General features: G+C 40.5%; 1 protein-coding gene and 1 long non-coding RNA gene across 2 annotated transcripts in view; one reads left to right on the top strand and one right to left on the bottom strand.

Annotated features, from left to right (window-relative positions):
* LOC120398715 overlaps nt 1–17,582 on the bottom strand; it is a 53,941-nt gene that overhangs the window by 24,034 nt on the left and 12,325 nt on the right. Inside the window, exon 2 of the long non-coding RNA XR_005594649.1 lies at nt 670–727. This is a non-coding gene — a long non-coding RNA (uncharacterized LOC120398715). The remainder of the gene's footprint in view (nt 1–669; nt 728–17,582) is intronic.
* On the top strand, nt 6,770–12,273 carry NPVF (neuropeptide VF precursor). The gene is made up of 3 exons (XM_039526294.1): nt 6,770–6,907; nt 8,923–9,305; nt 12,014–12,273. Exons 1-3 carry the CDS (start codon nt 6,770–6,772, stop codon nt 12,108–12,110), a joined length of 618 nt encoding a protein of 205 aa, XP_039382228.1. The 3' UTR covers nt 12,111–12,273.

The following is a 17,582-nucleotide window of genomic DNA, read 5'->3' as shown; positions in this document are numbered from 1 at the left end:
GGATGGACAGGAAGCAAGTCTGGAGCAGCTGTAGGCAAGGAATGCATTGAGCAGTCACTGCACTACAGGGCTTAAATGGTGAGCTGTTGGTTCTACTGACCAGTCAGGGAGCATAGTCATATAGTGAGGGTTTATTGGGCCCAGCCAAGTGCACTGGTTGCTAGGCAGCTGAGTTCCTGAGGATATCCATTTAAATGTCTTTTTATTATTTGTTGTTATGTATTTATGTATTTTATTGCCGTAGTGTATAGGAGACCCACTCATGGACCAGGACCATATTGTAATATCTTTGCTCCTTCGTCCTCCTTGTAATTTTCCCATTGTGCTGCTGAATATGCACATAACATTCAGATCAAGACTATGTGATAATGCAAGATGGATTGCCACTTTAACAATCAGCTCCTTCACCTATGACACACCAATTTCCATACTGTTCAGTAAAATGCCATTTTCTGTTCCAACCTTTTCCCCATATGTCACAAAATAGCACAGGGCAAAAAGAGGATTTCTCTCCCCATTCATTCCAAACCTACGTTAAAAGCAGTCTGAATGAACTTCATCACACGAAAACTTGACATGTTTTGTTCAGCTCTGGTGGCAAGATGAATGCAGCTTCTTTCTCACTCCAGGAAATATAACTGTTTTGTCTAAATACTCTTTCATATTTACCCAATGTGAAAATAATTCAGTCTTCATTCCGTTCCACATACTTCCCTCCACTGGACATCTGTGGACAAAACAAGAACAATATTTCAAGTGAAAAATCATGCTTAAAAGGATAAGATGGGTCCAGTAATGTCCATTTCTATAAGGATTACACTGTAAAATGGAGGTGGAAATATCTAAATAAAAAGTATACTAATGATGCCAGTTTTGGAGTGTAGAATTACATTTTAATTGCGGACTAATGCATAAATTGAAAGGCCTTTGCCTAGTAGTTAATTTGAACAAAAAGGTAATGATTTTTTTAAGTCCTGAAAGAGTTTTTAAATGTAATATATTTTTTTCCTCAGACGTCTTTAATCATTGCCTGCCGATCCAGATTTAATCAGTTTCCTCTCGCTCTCTTTCTCGTAAGGCTTTATGAAGCCTTTGTTGATTTGCAGCCAGTGAAGGTACTTTTAATAATTTATGGTAAAAGGGTTTAATTTTTAATAGACAAGAATGGTTTAGAGATACCAATATACTGCTGAGTGTAGTAAGTACAGTACTATACTCTGCAGAGTAGTTAGTAAAAAACAGGAATCTAGTCCAAATGTTATTGGAAACATGTTTATTTTATTACTACAATGAATGTATAATTGAAGAACCTGTCCAACCTGAAATTATTGTTCATACCTTATTTACCAAGAGGATAAAGTTCTTTTCAGCTTGTTACTATAATAACTCAAACCCACGCCCACCCCCATTGTTTTCTGTCTCCTGGGCTGTTCGGTTGCCACAGCAGCCAGGAAAAAGCATATTAAAATGTGATGTTATGCATTCATTTGCTGGATTTGGCTAATCAAGAAAAAAACTTCTTGAACTGAAGGCTGATTCATAAGGTGCAGGGTTTAAAATAATATTATTTGTATCAATTCTTCACCTAAGACTACCTGAATAATGGAAATTCTCAGCTATGTACAGCTGGGGGATTATTTTAAACTGAAGGCCCTGGTTCAGCACAGCAGGAGGAGGAGGCTGCTTTCCCCACTGTGCTGTGATCCACAATGCAGGTAGCCCGCGTGGCTGAATAAGCTCCTTTCTTCTCCTGCACAAGCAGATAGAACAGGATAATGTTGCACGTAATAAAGATGGTAATGACCATCATAGTCAAAATAACGCTTCCAATTCTGATCTCACTTACACAGGTTTTTATACCGAACTATCTTCAGTGGAGTCATTCTTGATTTATATTGGTGTAAGAGGAAAACCATGCCCATTGTATCAAACAGTACCAAAATTCTGATTTTATTGATACCTGGCTGCCTCCTGTACTAAACTATTGTACACAATAGCATAACTAGAACACAGTGTAACTAGAACAGCGTATTGCATATCATGCAGAATGATTGAAAAATGACCAGACTCTTGTTTCAATGGAAAAAAATATACATTTTTAAATCTTGCTATTCAAAATGAGCCATTAAAAAGGTCATATAACATGCAATGGCAAAATGAATGTGCTATGACTGATTTTATCATTATGGAAATTATTGGTGATATGAGTCATGTAACACGTAATTTTCACACAATCGGTTGTTCAATAATGGATAAGGGTTTTCATTATATTATATGAAATGGAATGAACAATATTAAAGTTTGTTCTTTCACTGGAATCCTGTAACTTATTGTGGACTGAGTTCCTTATAGTTTGAGACACTCTACCCCATTACTACTAGTCACATTTTAATGCCAAATATTATCAAAGTAGATGTTCTCTAGTCCAATGCAGATAATCATCATGGAGTAGATCCTGCTCCTTGTTGCACAGGTATGTGGTATGTGAGAACTCTTTCCCATGCCCACTCCCACTGCAGAAGCAGCAAGGAAGGATCACTTCTAGCGCTCAGGAAAGCACTGGGAACTATCCCAGCTTATGGGCCCACACACTATTGTCAACATTTTCAAAAGCCTGATGGGCACTGAGATGGGGAGCTTAATGCATGTTTGGGTACTTCAAGTATTTTCAGAATAGGAGTTTAGTCCTAGCCAAGTCCCCTGAACACTCTGGGTGCTGAATGCTCTCAGAGTATGTCTTCACTGCACAGTTAACCCAGGTGGTTGGCCGCTGGGTCTGAACCACCCAGATTAGCCTAGCCCAGGTGTGAGCATCCCCTCTGCAAAGTCCTATGCACATTCCTATGTCCTGCACTCACCTGTGTGTGTCTGGGAGCATAATCCATTTTACTCTGTCCTGAGACACTCTAGAACTCTTCCCCAGACAACTGTCTGTCCTACGTGGGGAATTGCGGGAAGGGCATTGAAGGACTGTTGGTACTCAAATCATTTTTGCCTCCTCCCTCATTACAAAGTGGGTGGGTTCCAGCTCGAGTTAAAGCAGAGCCTGAGTTCCAATTCATTGCCACATCTGAGATGCTGAAATATGGCAACTGGCCACCCTCCCACCAAAATGGGTCCTAAATGCCAACTATAGCTAATTATTACTAAAATGTTTTGGAGAACCATTCTTTTTGCACGCGCACACACAGCAAAACCCCCACTATGTGTATTATTATTTTATCATTTTTCTTACCTTATGGTAACATCTGGGGATGTGACTTGTAGAGTACTTTAAGGTGTCCCAAATTAAAAACCTCTGCCTCATTGAATCTTTTAACCAGAAAGGTAGTACAAAAACCAACCAGGCTAGTTAAAAACCAATCAGATGGCAACCCTTAAACTTATCCGCTATGCTTAAAGCACCTCCAAACCTAGCTCAGAAGTTTTTCTGCATGGATGGTGGAAGGGTTCACCTAAAACTTGGGACTGAGCCTGAGTTAATTGGGCAGTTAAGAGGTTGGGAACTCAATCAACATTTTTAAAATGTAGCCCCCATGTGCTCAGGAATTGGTTGTGTCAAAGGGAAGCCTAAACAGTGGTATACTGAAAACTGTTAACATTGTAAGCTGTCACTTTAAATTTCAGAGAGTTTTCCAGCTCCTCCTTGCAGGACGGGGGGGGGGGGGGTGGTTTCTAGGGAAGTGTGTGATGGGGCCTAGTAGCTGTCAGTCTGCAGAAAGTCAGCCTATAGCAAGGCAGGATTAGTTGTGGCTCTGTTTTAGGGAGCAGTCTGCTTGTTTTTTACTTGTGTGTGATCATTCTGAATTCTAAGAAATAAAATAGTTCCAATCTTCCAGCACAAGTGTTCTGTTTTGCATCTAACTTCTCTGTGTGTATGCCATGAACATAACGTAAACCAGGAGGGGAAAGTTAAGCCCTCAGGAGCCAGCTACTCCTTGATTGCCCAGCACATAACATAACTAAGAACTCCCCTCTAAATTGATTTAAGAAACAAATTCACACATAAGAGACAGAGAGAGTAGGAGAGAGACTGAAACCGAGAGATCCACAGACACTTGTTGCAGCATAGACAATAGCAGCCCAATTGTCCCTATCCTGCCTAGAGAAAATGGGACCTGACCCTCACTCAAAGTATTTCAGAAGCATTTGGTTCTTGCCAAGTCTGTTGAATTAAGAGACAGAATATCTCTCAGCAGTTAAGTGAAAGACCATTTGAGAAAGAAATGTTCAAAATCCAATGACCAAATAAAAGGAAAATTTGATGGCACTCTCACTAAATGTTAGATATTACTACCTGAAGTGCATTCGTTATTCCCTCTCATTAATTCATAAGTGGCAAGACTAGAAGGGATAATCATGACCATCTAGTCTGACCTCCTAAATAACAAAGGCCATAAAACTCCCCCATAATAATTCCTAGACTATATCTTTAGAAAAATATCCAATCTTGATTTTAAAATTGCCAGTGATGGAGAATCCACTATGAATGGCTACCATAAAGAACAAGAATTTAGAAAATCCATTTGTCTTGCAGATGCAAATCCTGTGGACTGACGCCTTAGAAAGGTCATAATCCAAAGCTCCCACAAAAACTAACAGAGGGGACTCTGTATTTGTCACACACAGAGCTTTGTGCCCATGAAAATAAGTAGCTTAGTCCTAATCAGAGTGATTTTACTTGCAAACTCAAAAATATTTCCCAGTGAAGAACACAAAACTGTAGTGGATGTAAACAGTCCAGCTCAGGGGCAGGCAAACTTTTTGGCCTGAGGGCCACATCGGGTTTCCAAAATTGAACGGAAGGCCAGTTAGGAAGACTGTGCCTCCTCAAATAGCCAGGCGTGGCCCAGCCCCCGACCCCTATCTGACCCCCTCCCCTGCTTCTTTTCCCCTGACAGCCCCCCTGGGACTCCTACCCCATCCAACCCCACCTGTTCCCTGTCCCCTAATGGACCTCCTGGGACTCCTTCCCCATCCACCACCTCCTGCTCCCTGACTGCCCCCAACCTCCGACCCTGACTGTCCCCCTGCCACCCCATCCAACCCCCTCCTCCTTCCTGAGACCCCTTCCCCATCCAACCCCCTCCTTTCCGACTGCCCCACTGGGAACCCACCCCCATTCAACCACCCCTGTTCCTCGCCTTCTGACCACCCCAACCCCTATCCACGCCCCCACCCTCTGACCCCCCCGCATCCCCTTACCACACTGCCTGGAGCACCGGTGACTAGCGGCGCTACAGCCACACCGCCCAGCTGGAGCCAGCCATGCCATCACCACCACGCAGCTCAGAGCACCGGGCTGCCCCAGAAGCTCGCAGCCCACCACCCAGAGCATTGCACCAGCAGCACAGTGTGCTGAGGCTGCGGGGGAGGGAGAACAGCAGGGGAGGGGCCGGGAGCTAGCCTCCCAGGGCAGGAGCTCAGGGGCCAGGCAGGAGGGTCCCATGGGCCGGATGTGGCCCGCGGCCCATAGTTTGCCCACCTCTAGTCCAGCTTATACAGGTTGTTCACAACATAAAACGACTTCTCTTCTTAGAATTTTGCAGATACTATGGTGGAATTGAAGAAATGTTTCATCTTCACAACCACAGCATAGAATTTCAAAAATTATTCCTGTAGAGTCCAATTTTCCAATCTGAGTTTCTAATTTGTGTCCTCAGGTTGGTGCTTATAGTACTTATGCACCTGGATGTTCAGTTATTAAGCCTATTTATCAATTTAAACTCCAAAAATATAGGATTTGTACAATCTATATAGAAGCTCATATTCAAGAATTGGGCACATTAACATGTGCCTCTAGCTCTTGAAAATTTGCAGGCTTTATGGTGCATGCTTGTTTGTCAAAATGTCTGTTAGAAGATTCCATACATGTCTTAAGGATACAGGCCACATTTTAATCAGCCTCAAGGCTAGTGCAGGTATAGTCATGTCTGTGCACAAATTGGGTAGTAGGATGTCTGCTCAATGAGTGTATACCAAGTGTGTGCAATAAACCTATGGATGCAGTTTTAAAGGTAGGCTTTGAAAAAATTGGCCCTAAAACATCATTGCACCATACCCAACCAACACGTCCTCCTGAAACTTTTTAAAAACACAACAGATAGGCCTGGTAATTAATGGCATGCTCTTTGTTTAGCTATAATATGGATTAATATGTTTAATACATGGGCCAGATCCTGAAAGAAACACCAATGGATTTCAGTGGGACTTGTGGGTTCTAAGTGTCTCTCAGGGCCCATCCAATGCCCAGTGAAGTTAATAGAAAGACAAACCATTGATTTCAATGGATCCTATGTTTGCAATTTTGCTCGTCTCAAAACAAGCATTATAACCATCCTCCAAGTATAATGTAATCAGAAGAATGCAAAGTCTTGTATCTACGTCCTTAACAGATGGTTGATATGAGAAATAGGAACAAGATGCTTTTGTTAAAATGTAGCAATGACACATGGTTATTATGAGTGCTGATTGGTGAGGCATTCAAAGTTAGCTAATTAAAATCTCTTTCATAGCCAGGAAAATATTTGTAAAGGCAATGTGTTTGCAGCAGGAAGCAGTGTTTATTAAATATGTTCACAAAACAAATGCCCAACATTCTTCAAATATATATTTAAAACTGCATCCCTAATTAATATTAAGAAATAAAGCATTTGGGGTTGATGTCACAGCTTAAGGAATCTCTTTGTTTTCTAATCACATAAAAAGATGATCATTTCCTTTGCTGTACGGATTCTGAGCTCTCTATGTAAACTTAATTTAAGAGAAAATGAAAATCATCTCAATCGAAAGGTTTATTTTATTTACTTTAGCCATATTTGTCTTTTTAACATCAAATACTTCATGCCTAGATGAATCAGCAATGTCCAGTCTGCAAAGCAGAGATTATGGTGATAAATATTCTGAGGTAAGATTTGACTTGGTATGACATTATTTTGAGAACTGCAGGTCTGATCCTGTATCCATTGAAGTCAGTGGTAAAGTTCCCATTGACTTCAGTGGCACAGGATCAGGACCTATAACATCACTAGCATAAAGAAGGCTTGTTGAGACAACTTTCATGAAGTCTATCCACTGGCTTATATGTAGTGTGTAAAGCAATTCATGGTTTGATTTTCGTGCTGTAAACCTTGGGATTCAGGATGATGTTTATTTTAAACTGATTTTTGCTTATGCAGTAAGAAACTGTCATGCTTTTTATTCTTATAAAAGATGCATTACTAATCCCAAATTAATAAAGGAATGTTTGTGATGTTCAAATAATAATGATAAACAGAAAATACTATAAATCTGATGTGGTAAATGGACTTAAAGTTCTATCCTGAAAAGTGACTATAAAATATTGTGGGGTCCATATTTATTGTGTCTCAATAGCTGTCAAATCAAATTGACATGGTTTATATTTACACAGTTTATATATATAAAGTGATTTTTTTCTAACTGTCTGCCCTAGAAGCAGTCCCTGGGACCTGAGAGTCTACATTATTTTTGCCTTCTGCACCATCTCCAGTTATAAAAATTCTGCAAGCAAAAATATTACCTTAATTATACCTGTGCACAGGGGTCCTGGAACTAGGGGTGCTGAAGGTGCGGCAGCACCCCCTGGCATGAAGTAGAAATAACAACCAAATACGGTGTATGGTTTCCACTTTCAGCACCCATGTTATAAAAATTATTCCAGCACCCCTGCCTGTGCAGCCCCTTTGTCTTTAGATTAGGCCCTCATTTACACATTTCAGTGGGGCTGCACAGGTGTAACAGGAGACAGAATTTGGTCCCACAGTTAGAAGTGAACAATTCTGTTAATGATGTCTGAACTAGAATAGACTCCACCCCCTTCTCCAATAGCTGCAGTGCTGAGAGAAATAAACATTCATAAAAAATTATGGGCTGGAATTGACAATGTTAATGTTTGTTTTTTAACTTAACTCTAATACCTTATTTGCAGTGATCTGCTTTTAAGATCGAGAAACTTAACAACACAATTTCACAAAAATAAGATATGACTTTAACTGTGTGCAGAGAATACTGTTGCATAAGAAAATATTTTTATATAGCCACTTTTCAGAGAACACCTGCACTTTAATTATTTTATAAAACAATTAATATACTGGGCTTAATTCTCCACTGTGTCCAAGCACAAGGATTGGGTGCAATAGAAGTGGTTCTGTACCGGTCAGCTCAAGCACGAGATAAACCAGTGTAGGAGCTCAAGGTCCTAAATGCTCCTATGCCAGTGGAGGATCAGTGTAGCAGAATAGAGCATGATCCTGGCACACTGCATATGCCAGGAATGAAGGAGTGGTTCTGTTAGCTTTACACTAATTTGAAGTTCCCTTAGACGAGGGGAATTCTCCAATGGCTGGGCAGCGTGGCCAGGAAGCTGGGGAGATAGGAACTAAGAGAAAAGGAATCATGTAAGAGGAAAAGGAGACCAATAAGAAGGGAAACAACTGTACAGGAAGAGGAGGAGAAGAGGACAAGACAGCAGAAAAGCAAGTGCAAGGAGTAGGGAGAGAGGGAAAGGAACAGAACAGATGGAAGGGGAAGATAAAATGAGCAAAAGGAGACTGTGATTGACATTTAGGGCAAAGATGGATATCACTAAAACAGATAAAGATACAGAAATGCATTCCTAATTTTACTTTTCCATGTAAACAACCGCTGAAGTTACCACAGGGATGTTCTTTGGTAGCCAATGGGAGGAAATAGTCTACAAGACAATCAATCTACAAGGAAGAGTCCACATTCTGAAAAATGTTTGGGGAATTCTCATTCTAAAAGCATTAGGAAAGTATATTCTTCTCCCCCATGTCTGTGCCTACAGACACCTGAAAATTAACAACCTACTGTATGTGATTTGTATGTAGACAGATTATCATCAATGCAAAAAGATGACTGTATCATTATTTCTATTTTTAGTCCAGTGAAGACTTCTTAGAAGAAAAGCAGAGAAGTCTCAATTTTGAAGAACTGAAAGACTGGGGATCAAAAAACATCATTAAAATGAGCACTCCCACAGTCAACAAGATGCCAAATTCACTTGCTAATTTACCACTGAGGTTTGGAAGAAATGTTCAAGAAAACAGAAGCATTAAGCCAGTGGCTAATTTGCCTCTGAGATTTGGGAGAGCTTTTGAAGGCAGTATTTCTAGATGTGCTCCTAACTTATTACACAGGTTTGGCAGATCTCCATTTGTTAAAAGTTCCATCCAGTCACTTACCAACTTGCCACAAAGATTTGGGAAATCACTACCTGCCCACCTATCACAAGACATTCAAGAATCTGAACAAGGCAATAACAGGTAAGCCCATTAACAAGAATTTTTAATGAATCGGTAAACTCAAGGGTTGTACTGTATGACAGGAGAGTTACTAACATAGTTCCTATTTTTAAGAAAGGAAAAAAAGTGAACCGAGTAACTATAGGCCTGTTAGTTTGACATCTGTAGTATGCAAGGTCTTGGAAAAAATTTTGAAGGCGAAAATAGTTAAGGACATTGAGGTCAATGGTAATTGGGACAAAATACAATATGGTTTTACAAAAGGTAGATCACGCCAAACCAATCTGATCTCCTTCTTTGAGAAGGTAACAGATTTTTTAGACAAAGGAAACACAGTGGATTTAATTTACCTCGATTTCAGTAAGGCATTTGATATGGTTCCACATGGGGAATTATTAGTTAAATTGGAAAAGATGGGGATCAATATGAAAATTGAAAGGAGCATAAGGAACTGGTTAAAGGGGAGACTACAGCGGGTCATACTGAAAGGTGAACTGTCAGGCTGGAAGGAGGTTACTAGTGGAGTTCCTCAGGGATCCATTTTGAGACCAGTCTTATTTAATCTTTTTATTACTGATCTTGGCACAAAAAGTGGGAATGTGCTAATAAAGTTTGCGAATGACACAAAGCTGGGAGGTATTGCTAACACAGAGAAGGACCGGGATATCCTACAGGAAGATCTGGATGACCTTGTAAACTGGAGTAATAGTAATAGGATGAAATTTAATAGTGAAAAGTGCAAGGTCATGCATTTAGGGATTAATAACAAGAACTATTGTTATAAGCTGAGGAGGTATCAGTTGGAAGTAACAGAGGAGGAGAAGGACCTCGGAGTATTGGTTGATCACAGGATGACTATGAGCCGCCAATGTGATATGGCCGTTAAAAAAGCTAATATGGTCTTGTGATGCATCAGGCGAGGTATTTCCAGTAAAGATAAGGAGGTGTTAGTACCGTTATAAAAGGCACTGGTGAGACCTCATCTGGAATATTGTATGCAGTTCTGGTCTCCCGTGTTTAAGAAGGATGAATTCAAACTGGAACAGGTACAGAGAAGGGCTACTAGGATGATCCGAGGAATGGAAAACCTGTCTTATGAAAGGAGACTCAAAGAGCTTGGCTTGTTTAGCCTAACCAAAAGAAGGCTGAGGGTAGATATGATTGCTCTCTATAAATATATCACAGGGATAAATATCAGGGAGGGAGAGGAATTATTGAAGCTTAGTACCAATGTGGACACAAGAACAAATGGATATAAACTGGACACTACAAAGTTCAGATTTGAAATTAGACAAAGGTTTTTAACCATTAGAGGAGTGAAGTTCTGGAACAGCCTTCCAAGGTGAGTAGTGGGGGCAAAAGACATATCTGGCTTCAAGACTAAGCTTGATAAGTATATGGAGGGGATGGTATGATGGGATAGCTTAATTTTGGCAATTAATTGATCTCTGATTATTAGCAGATAAATATGCCCAATGGTCTGTGATGAGATGTTAGATGGGGTGGGATCTGAGTTACTACAGAGAATTCTTTCCTGGGTGCTGGCTGGTGAGTCTTGCCCACATGCTCAGGGTTTAACTGATCGCCATATTTGGGGTCGGGAAGGAATTTTCTTCCAGGGAAGATTGGCAGAGGCCCTGGAGGTTTTTCACCTTCCTCTGCAGTGTGGGGCACAGGTCACTTGCTGGAGGATTCCCTGCACCTTGAGGTCTTTAAACCACGATTTGAGGACGTCAATAACTCAGACATAGGTTAGGGGTTTGTTACAGGAGTGGGTGGGTGAGATTCTGTGGCCTGCGTTGTGCAGGTCAGACTAGATGATGACCTTAAAGTCTGTGAGCTTAAAGTCTATAAAAGCATGCTGAACGCTCTCCAAATGATAAATTAGCCAGGATTCAATCCTGCCAGCCTTACTCAAGCAATCTCAACTGGGTGTTTGAGTGAGAGTTTGATTCGCCTAAATAAGGACAGCAGAATCAGGCCCAAAGTTCTTCAAATTAAAAAGCATTGCTATTACAGTCAGGAATTTTTCAACAAAATGTTGGTTTTTTTGGTTGGAAAATGTCAATTCATCTAAACTGAAAGGAAAGTGTCCGTTTTGATGAATTTCTCACTTTAAAATGTTTTGAAATTGTTGAAGCTTTCCATGGCAATATTTTCAAAATGAAAAATTACATTGTTTTCCTTTTGAAACAATGTTTTGTTGTGATATTTAAGCTAATTATCATAAAACTGTTTTTAAAAGTCAAAACCAAATTTTTTTGAAAATGTCAAAATGAAACATTTCAATTGACCTGAACCCAAAAATAAAAAGATTGGTTTGGTGACTTGTGAAAACTTTTGAGATTTCAACTTTTCATCCTGATTCAAGACAGTCAATATTATTTTCAAAATTTCAATTTTTTCCTGTGGCAAGAAAGTCATTTCCTGCCCAACTCTTATTATTATTTGGAACAACTATTTTCTACTGTGAAATTTATTTTTACACACAATAATAATTCCTTAAAATACCTATAATCCAAACTATTCATTAATTTGGGGCCCTGATTCTGCTTCGTCTTGCTCTGAAACCACATATTTTGCCTCCATGAAGCAGAAGAGAAGTCCAGTTCAGAAGCATTCACTGCAGAACGAGATAGCCAGTATTATCTGCATCTGCCATTTTTCATTCTTCTGTGATTGTCTGACCCGATTGTAGCAGATTTTGTTTTGTATTTCTGACCTTTTAGGAATCTGTATTCAAACAACTATATTGAAAAGGAATCAAATGATGAAGACTCAAACCAGAAGAGCTGGGATCTATATTTAAATCAAAAGATGATGTAAAGGAAACAGAGGTGCAAACAGAAATCCAGACTTACCTTCATAATAATATTAATACTATTGTACCGTGCCTGGTGCTGTGCAAACAATTGCAGTATATTGCAATGATAACGGTAGTGATTGTTGTACTAGTTCACTTCAGTGGCAGGATATCATAAATTTTAATGACTGCCGCCTGATTGATTTTCTGTCTGTTGTAAATTTTTGAAGAATAGTTGCATTGTATAACTGGAATCATTTTAAGCAAATAAAAAGAAGTATACTACAACTAGAAGGAGCCTACTGTGTGACTAGCAAACAGAAACAATGCTGGAAGGAAAAAAGCCTATTGCCATCTTAGTGTCTTATGTAGCCAAAGAAGTGAATGAAAAAAACATATACATGGAACCATCGTTGTTGTCTGAGGCCTATTTGGATATAACTGTTAAGGTGACCACTGACGTTTTTGCTATAAATTAAATGCTAGTTTCTTAGATCTACACAGAGGAATAGCATCTATTTTTGTCTCTTCATAATGCAATTACAATTTTGACAATATTTTGAGATAATACCCTCCCAAATATCCTGAGGAATCTGAACTGTAAACATTCCGTTTCCTCTGCCAGACTGAATCACATTAGAACTACCAGACGCACAGTTGGAAAGAGCTATTACTTCTAAACCCCACCTTTTCACATTGTAAATTTTCTTGCTTAGATTTTAACCTGACATTTCAGTTTGAGCCACATTTGAACAACATCAGTTGAAACATTCTAATTATATGAACAGGAAAAAGAATGGATCCCTTTTATTTGTGCTCTGATAATTTCATAGTTAGGGCCAGATTCTGACTTGCAATTAGCCCCTTTGCACCACTCCAAATTCAATGGGGCTACTTGCAGAGTATGGTTCTACTTACCTTAAGAGTGGCAGAATCTGACCCTAAACAAACAGAGCCCCTGCAAAGTGGGGAATATTTAGGGATTACATCCAAATTCAGTAAACTCTTTGAAAGTCAAAGAGTGTGTGGGTATTTTTGTCAGCAGCAAAATTCTGTAGGCTGAGATTTTCAAAAGCAAGAGCCTAAAGTCAGGCTTCTATGTCCAATTTGGACACCTCTGATTCTGCTGATTCTGAACACCCCACATTCTCACTGAAGTCAATGGGGATCTTCCCCAGGCATTGTGTAGAATTCCTTGTAGGATCAAAGAATATAAATGTTCTGATCTTTGCAATGTTTTTTTAAAAAATGAAATATATCTACAAGCTACTGGGAGAGCAAAATCTTGGTCATGACATACAGCACAGAAATGTATCAGATTTAAGAGTTGTCAGAAGAATTTACTCTGCCATGTTCACAGTTAAGGACATTGGTCAGCGAACTGTATACAAAAGGAGAAATCATGACCCCGCTGAAATCCAAGAGAGTTTTGCCATTCTCTTCAATAGGGCCAGAATGTCACCCTTTCTGTAGTCAGGAAAACCATGGAATGTGTTACTGATTTCAGCATGGGAACTGAAATTCCCCAAATGTTGAGTTGTGTACTGATCCTTCAACACTTTTGGCACATCAGGTGAACAAAGAGCAAATAACATTTGCAAGAATTCCTAAGCAGCAATAGCAACTGTCTGCTTAAGGGACATACCACCTAGCAACAAGGTCAGATTGGCATTAATAGTGACTGCAATGGGAGAAAAGCAGTAACCTGAAAGCAGTCCCTGCTACAAGCACACCTCTACTCTGTTATAATGCCACCTGATATAACATGAATTCGGATATAACGTGGTAAAGCAGTGCTCCGGGGGGGTGGGGCTGCGTGCTCCCGCGGATCAAAGCAAGTTCAATATAATGCGGTTTCACCTATAACGTGGTAAGATTGTTTGGCTCCCGAGGACAGCGTTATATCAAGGTAGAGGTGTATAAATAGGATGCATTCTAACTACAGGCCCTGCAGCACAGATCCAAGAGAGGAGGGATGTTGATTTATTTCCTCCCAGCAGATAAAAAGCTAGGAGCAAAGTACATAAAGGAGAAATTATGTGATGCTATGCAAAATTTTGCTTTGGTCTGAGAGTATGTGAGCCGGGAAAACAGTCACTGGCTAGTGTAAAGGGAGGAGAAGGAGCTACATACATAGCTCTAGCTATTACTCACCAGATTATTTATTATCCACATATTGATATTATTCATGAATTGGGAAAAAGCAAGAAAGGGATTAAAGTAAATCAAGTAGCAGACCATCCAAACTCACAGGGATTAATTCTAGTAGGGTTCAGGAGCTCTTATCCTTTCATGCTGCACAAACAATATTTATGCTTATCATTAAACTCACCAGGCAAAACCAACATGCTCACTTGAAATTCCTACCTGAGCTGATAAAGTGGACAGGTGACAATTTACTGCCAAATTTAAAGGTCTGAGGCCTCAGCATGTGGTTGATTTCCATGTATTGTTTGGAGAGATTTAGTAGAGTGTAAAAAGACAACAGTTGTACCCAGAAGAAGCCATAGACTTTAAAGCATCTTTCATCAGGGCAGGAAACCAGCCTCTCACACTTCCCAAAATGCAGAGGGCCAGTCACTCTCCTCTGGTCTTTGGAGCCCCATTGATTTATACCAGCTGAGAAGCTGGCATACAACAACCTAGATTTTTTTAAAGGGTGGCACAGCCTAACATTTAGGTTTCACAAAAATAAGCTTTCACAAAATGTGAAATCAACAGGAATTTTAAAATTCCAGCCAAAACTATTTAATTAAATAAATAACCATTCTGCTCCACTGTTGTCATTGTAACCCAGATATCATTACATTGTGCTACTGCATAAAACCTTAACATGAAATTGACTAGAAAATGACAGAAAACAAAAATGAAATTGCCTAGTCTATTTTCTTTGTCCAACCAAAGAAAAATGGGGGGGGGAGGAGTAAACAAATAGCATAAAACAGTGAAAAGAAAGTACAATTTTAAAAATTGTTTCTATTAACTGGAGCAGTTACTACACTAACACATGGTTCTTTTATGGTACGTTATTTTTAAATCTGGCATTGTCCTTTTAACAAGTGATGTAGTGCTAAATTTTATAATGCAGGAGCCCTGCAAAAGTGATCTGCAGTTGGTAATTCCATCACATGGGCTTCCACAATCTATCTTATAAGTGATGTCATATTAAAAACCTAACTTACACTTTACCAGTAAATGTTACCTCATCTACAATCTGTGCAACAGCAAATATGAGATTTCACACATTAATAATAAATACACATATCATATCAAGATAAAATATTTGTAACTCAATTATATGCCAAACTTTAAACTAAGTAGCAAGTCACATCCAAAGCGGACATGTAATTAATCAAAAAGCCCACTGGTGGTGCATGTAAAATACTGTTTTTACAATATTAATATTCTCTGCAAACTTCAAATAAGAGCAAGATTCGCTTGTATGCTCCAGCTACTTTTGGGGCACTCCATAACCCCAATTTAATTGGCTGATCAGACCATCCCCCCCTTATCCGGATGGCCCCTCACAACATCCCAGTAGACCTGACATATATCCCACTCACCACAGCCCCTCACCCCTCACCCCCCAATACTCCCCACTCACCCTGTAGCCCACCAACAACTTGTCCCCAGCCCCTCGCTCATCACTCCCACAACCTTTCTGGCCACTCACCGACTCCTCCCCCAGGCTCAGCACCCCAGTCCTGTCCTGGGCTAGAGCTGTGCCTTCCAATCACGGCCACCCAGTGGTTCCACTTGCTCCCATTACCTGCCCCGCACTCAAACAACTTGGGCCAAATTTGAGTGATGAGTGGCATTGCAACCTGGCACACAGGGTTGCAGCACTGCTCAGATTTGATGCAGGCAGTAGTCCCTCTTTTATGATGGGTGGGTGGCTAGGCCTGCCCTGAGCAGCAGTGCAACCCAATGCACCAGGCCACAATGCCATTACTCAAATTTGGCCCAACTAACCCTCCCATCATGACAGAGGGGTAGCTGGGCTAAACCTGATTGGCATTGCAACCCCGTGTGTCAGGTCGCAACACCACTCACTCAAATTTCGCCTGGCAGCCCCTCCATCAGGTATCATGATGGTGGGGGGGAGGGGAGGAAGGCCAGGCCAAATTTGAATGGCATTGTAACCTCATGTGCCAGGTGAAGTGCTGGAGTGCTGTTCCATCCTGGATTTCAGGTGCTAGAGTTACACCCCAGGCCATTCTGGCAGCCCTATGCCCCTGCTTTAAATCACATTTTGGGGAACATATGGGAGTGCATAAAATGTCAGAAGGCATTTCTCCTCAAGAAACTGTCTGTGGGGGGATCTATCAGGGCTTCTCTGCCTCTGGCTAGAGGTGCTAGACACCACCCTCCGCTTAAGGCAAATCCACTCAGGCCAGGTTACCAATGGCATTGAGGCTTCCAGGGGAGTGGAAAGGCTAAGAAGAGACACTGACCAATAAGGAACCAATAGGACCATTAAGAAAGTTTGCCTGCTTCTTCTGAAGGTCAGTGCTGAGTAGGACTGAGGCAGAAGAGGAGCAGAGCACAGCAGTATTAGCCCAAAACACCAAGGCCAGGCCAGGCTCTTTGCTTAAGCACTGCCGCTAAGTAGTTACCTTTTGTGTTTTTTAGTTTAGAGGGGCAGACAAACAAATCTCAAGTTTGTTGATAACTGTTTAAGACTCAGGCCAAGCTCACAGCACAGGCTTTTCTGCTCCAGCCCAGCTGCCGCACCATCCCTTCTTTTGAACCTTTGACCCACAGGTTGTCTGATTTATCCTTTATATAGCTATAGATAGAAATGGGTTACGTTGGTCTTGTTCTCTGCCAAGCCCCAAAGTCACCAGAATGATTAGTATAGATATAGGGCAAGAGAAACATACAGAGGAAGGATCATTCTACTCATTTTCTTATGCTTAGAAAATGTGGCACTAAAGCAAGAATGTTACATTATCTCTATGTCATGACAGGAAATGACCCGGAAAATTTGAATTCATTTTCCTGTCTGGGCACTTTGAATCTGACGATGCAGAGCTCTCCAGCAGAGGAGTCCAGCAATCCCAGAATAGAAGAGGTGACTCAGAATCAGGGAAGGATCAGGCGGTAAAGTGCTATAACATTTAACATTTTTTTTTTAAAAAAAAAATATGAAAAAAAATACTACTACTATATAAAAATTTTAAATCTCAAACTATACAAAAAAGTAGGTCCACATATATAGATATAGAGCAAATCTCTGGGACAGTTCAAAAAAAAAGCTCTCAGAGAGCAAAAAAAAAGCAGGAGGTAAGGGAAATCATCACCTCCACAAGCATGCAGCATATGGTCTGGTCTGTGCAGGGCTTCTCTTAGCATCCGCGCTCTCTCTGACTCACGACACCCCTCTAATGGGTAATAGGTTCTGGAAAGTGCTGCATCTATTAGGGCAAACTGTGTACTGTTACTGGTGTGCTTGGTAGACTTTTACTTTGCATAGAAGCTACCCAGCTTAACAG

The sequence above is a fragment of the Mauremys reevesii genome, linkage group 2 (assembly GCF_016161935.1).
Source record: "Mauremys reevesii isolate NIE-2019 linkage group 2, ASM1616193v1, whole genome shotgun sequence".
In the NCBI taxonomy this organism is placed as follows: Eukaryota; Metazoa; Chordata; order Testudines; family Geoemydidae; genus Mauremys; species Mauremys reevesii.
This window is presented reverse-complemented; position numbering and strand designations above follow the sequence as displayed.

Excerpts from the sequence above, each read along its gene's own strand:
- NPVF (XM_039526294.1), top strand. The coding sequence starts at position 6,770 with ATGAAAATCATCTCAATCGAAAGGTTTATTTTATTTACTTTAGCCATA. Across the intron at positions 6,908-8,922 it reads ATGGTGATAAATATTCTGAG|TCCAGTGAAGACTTCTTAGA; the intron begins GTAAGATTTGAC and ends TTCTATTTTTAG. Across the intron at positions 9,306-12,013 it reads TCTGAACAAGGCAATAACAG|GAATCTGTATTCAAACAACT; the intron begins GTAAGCCCATTA and ends CTGACCTTTTAG.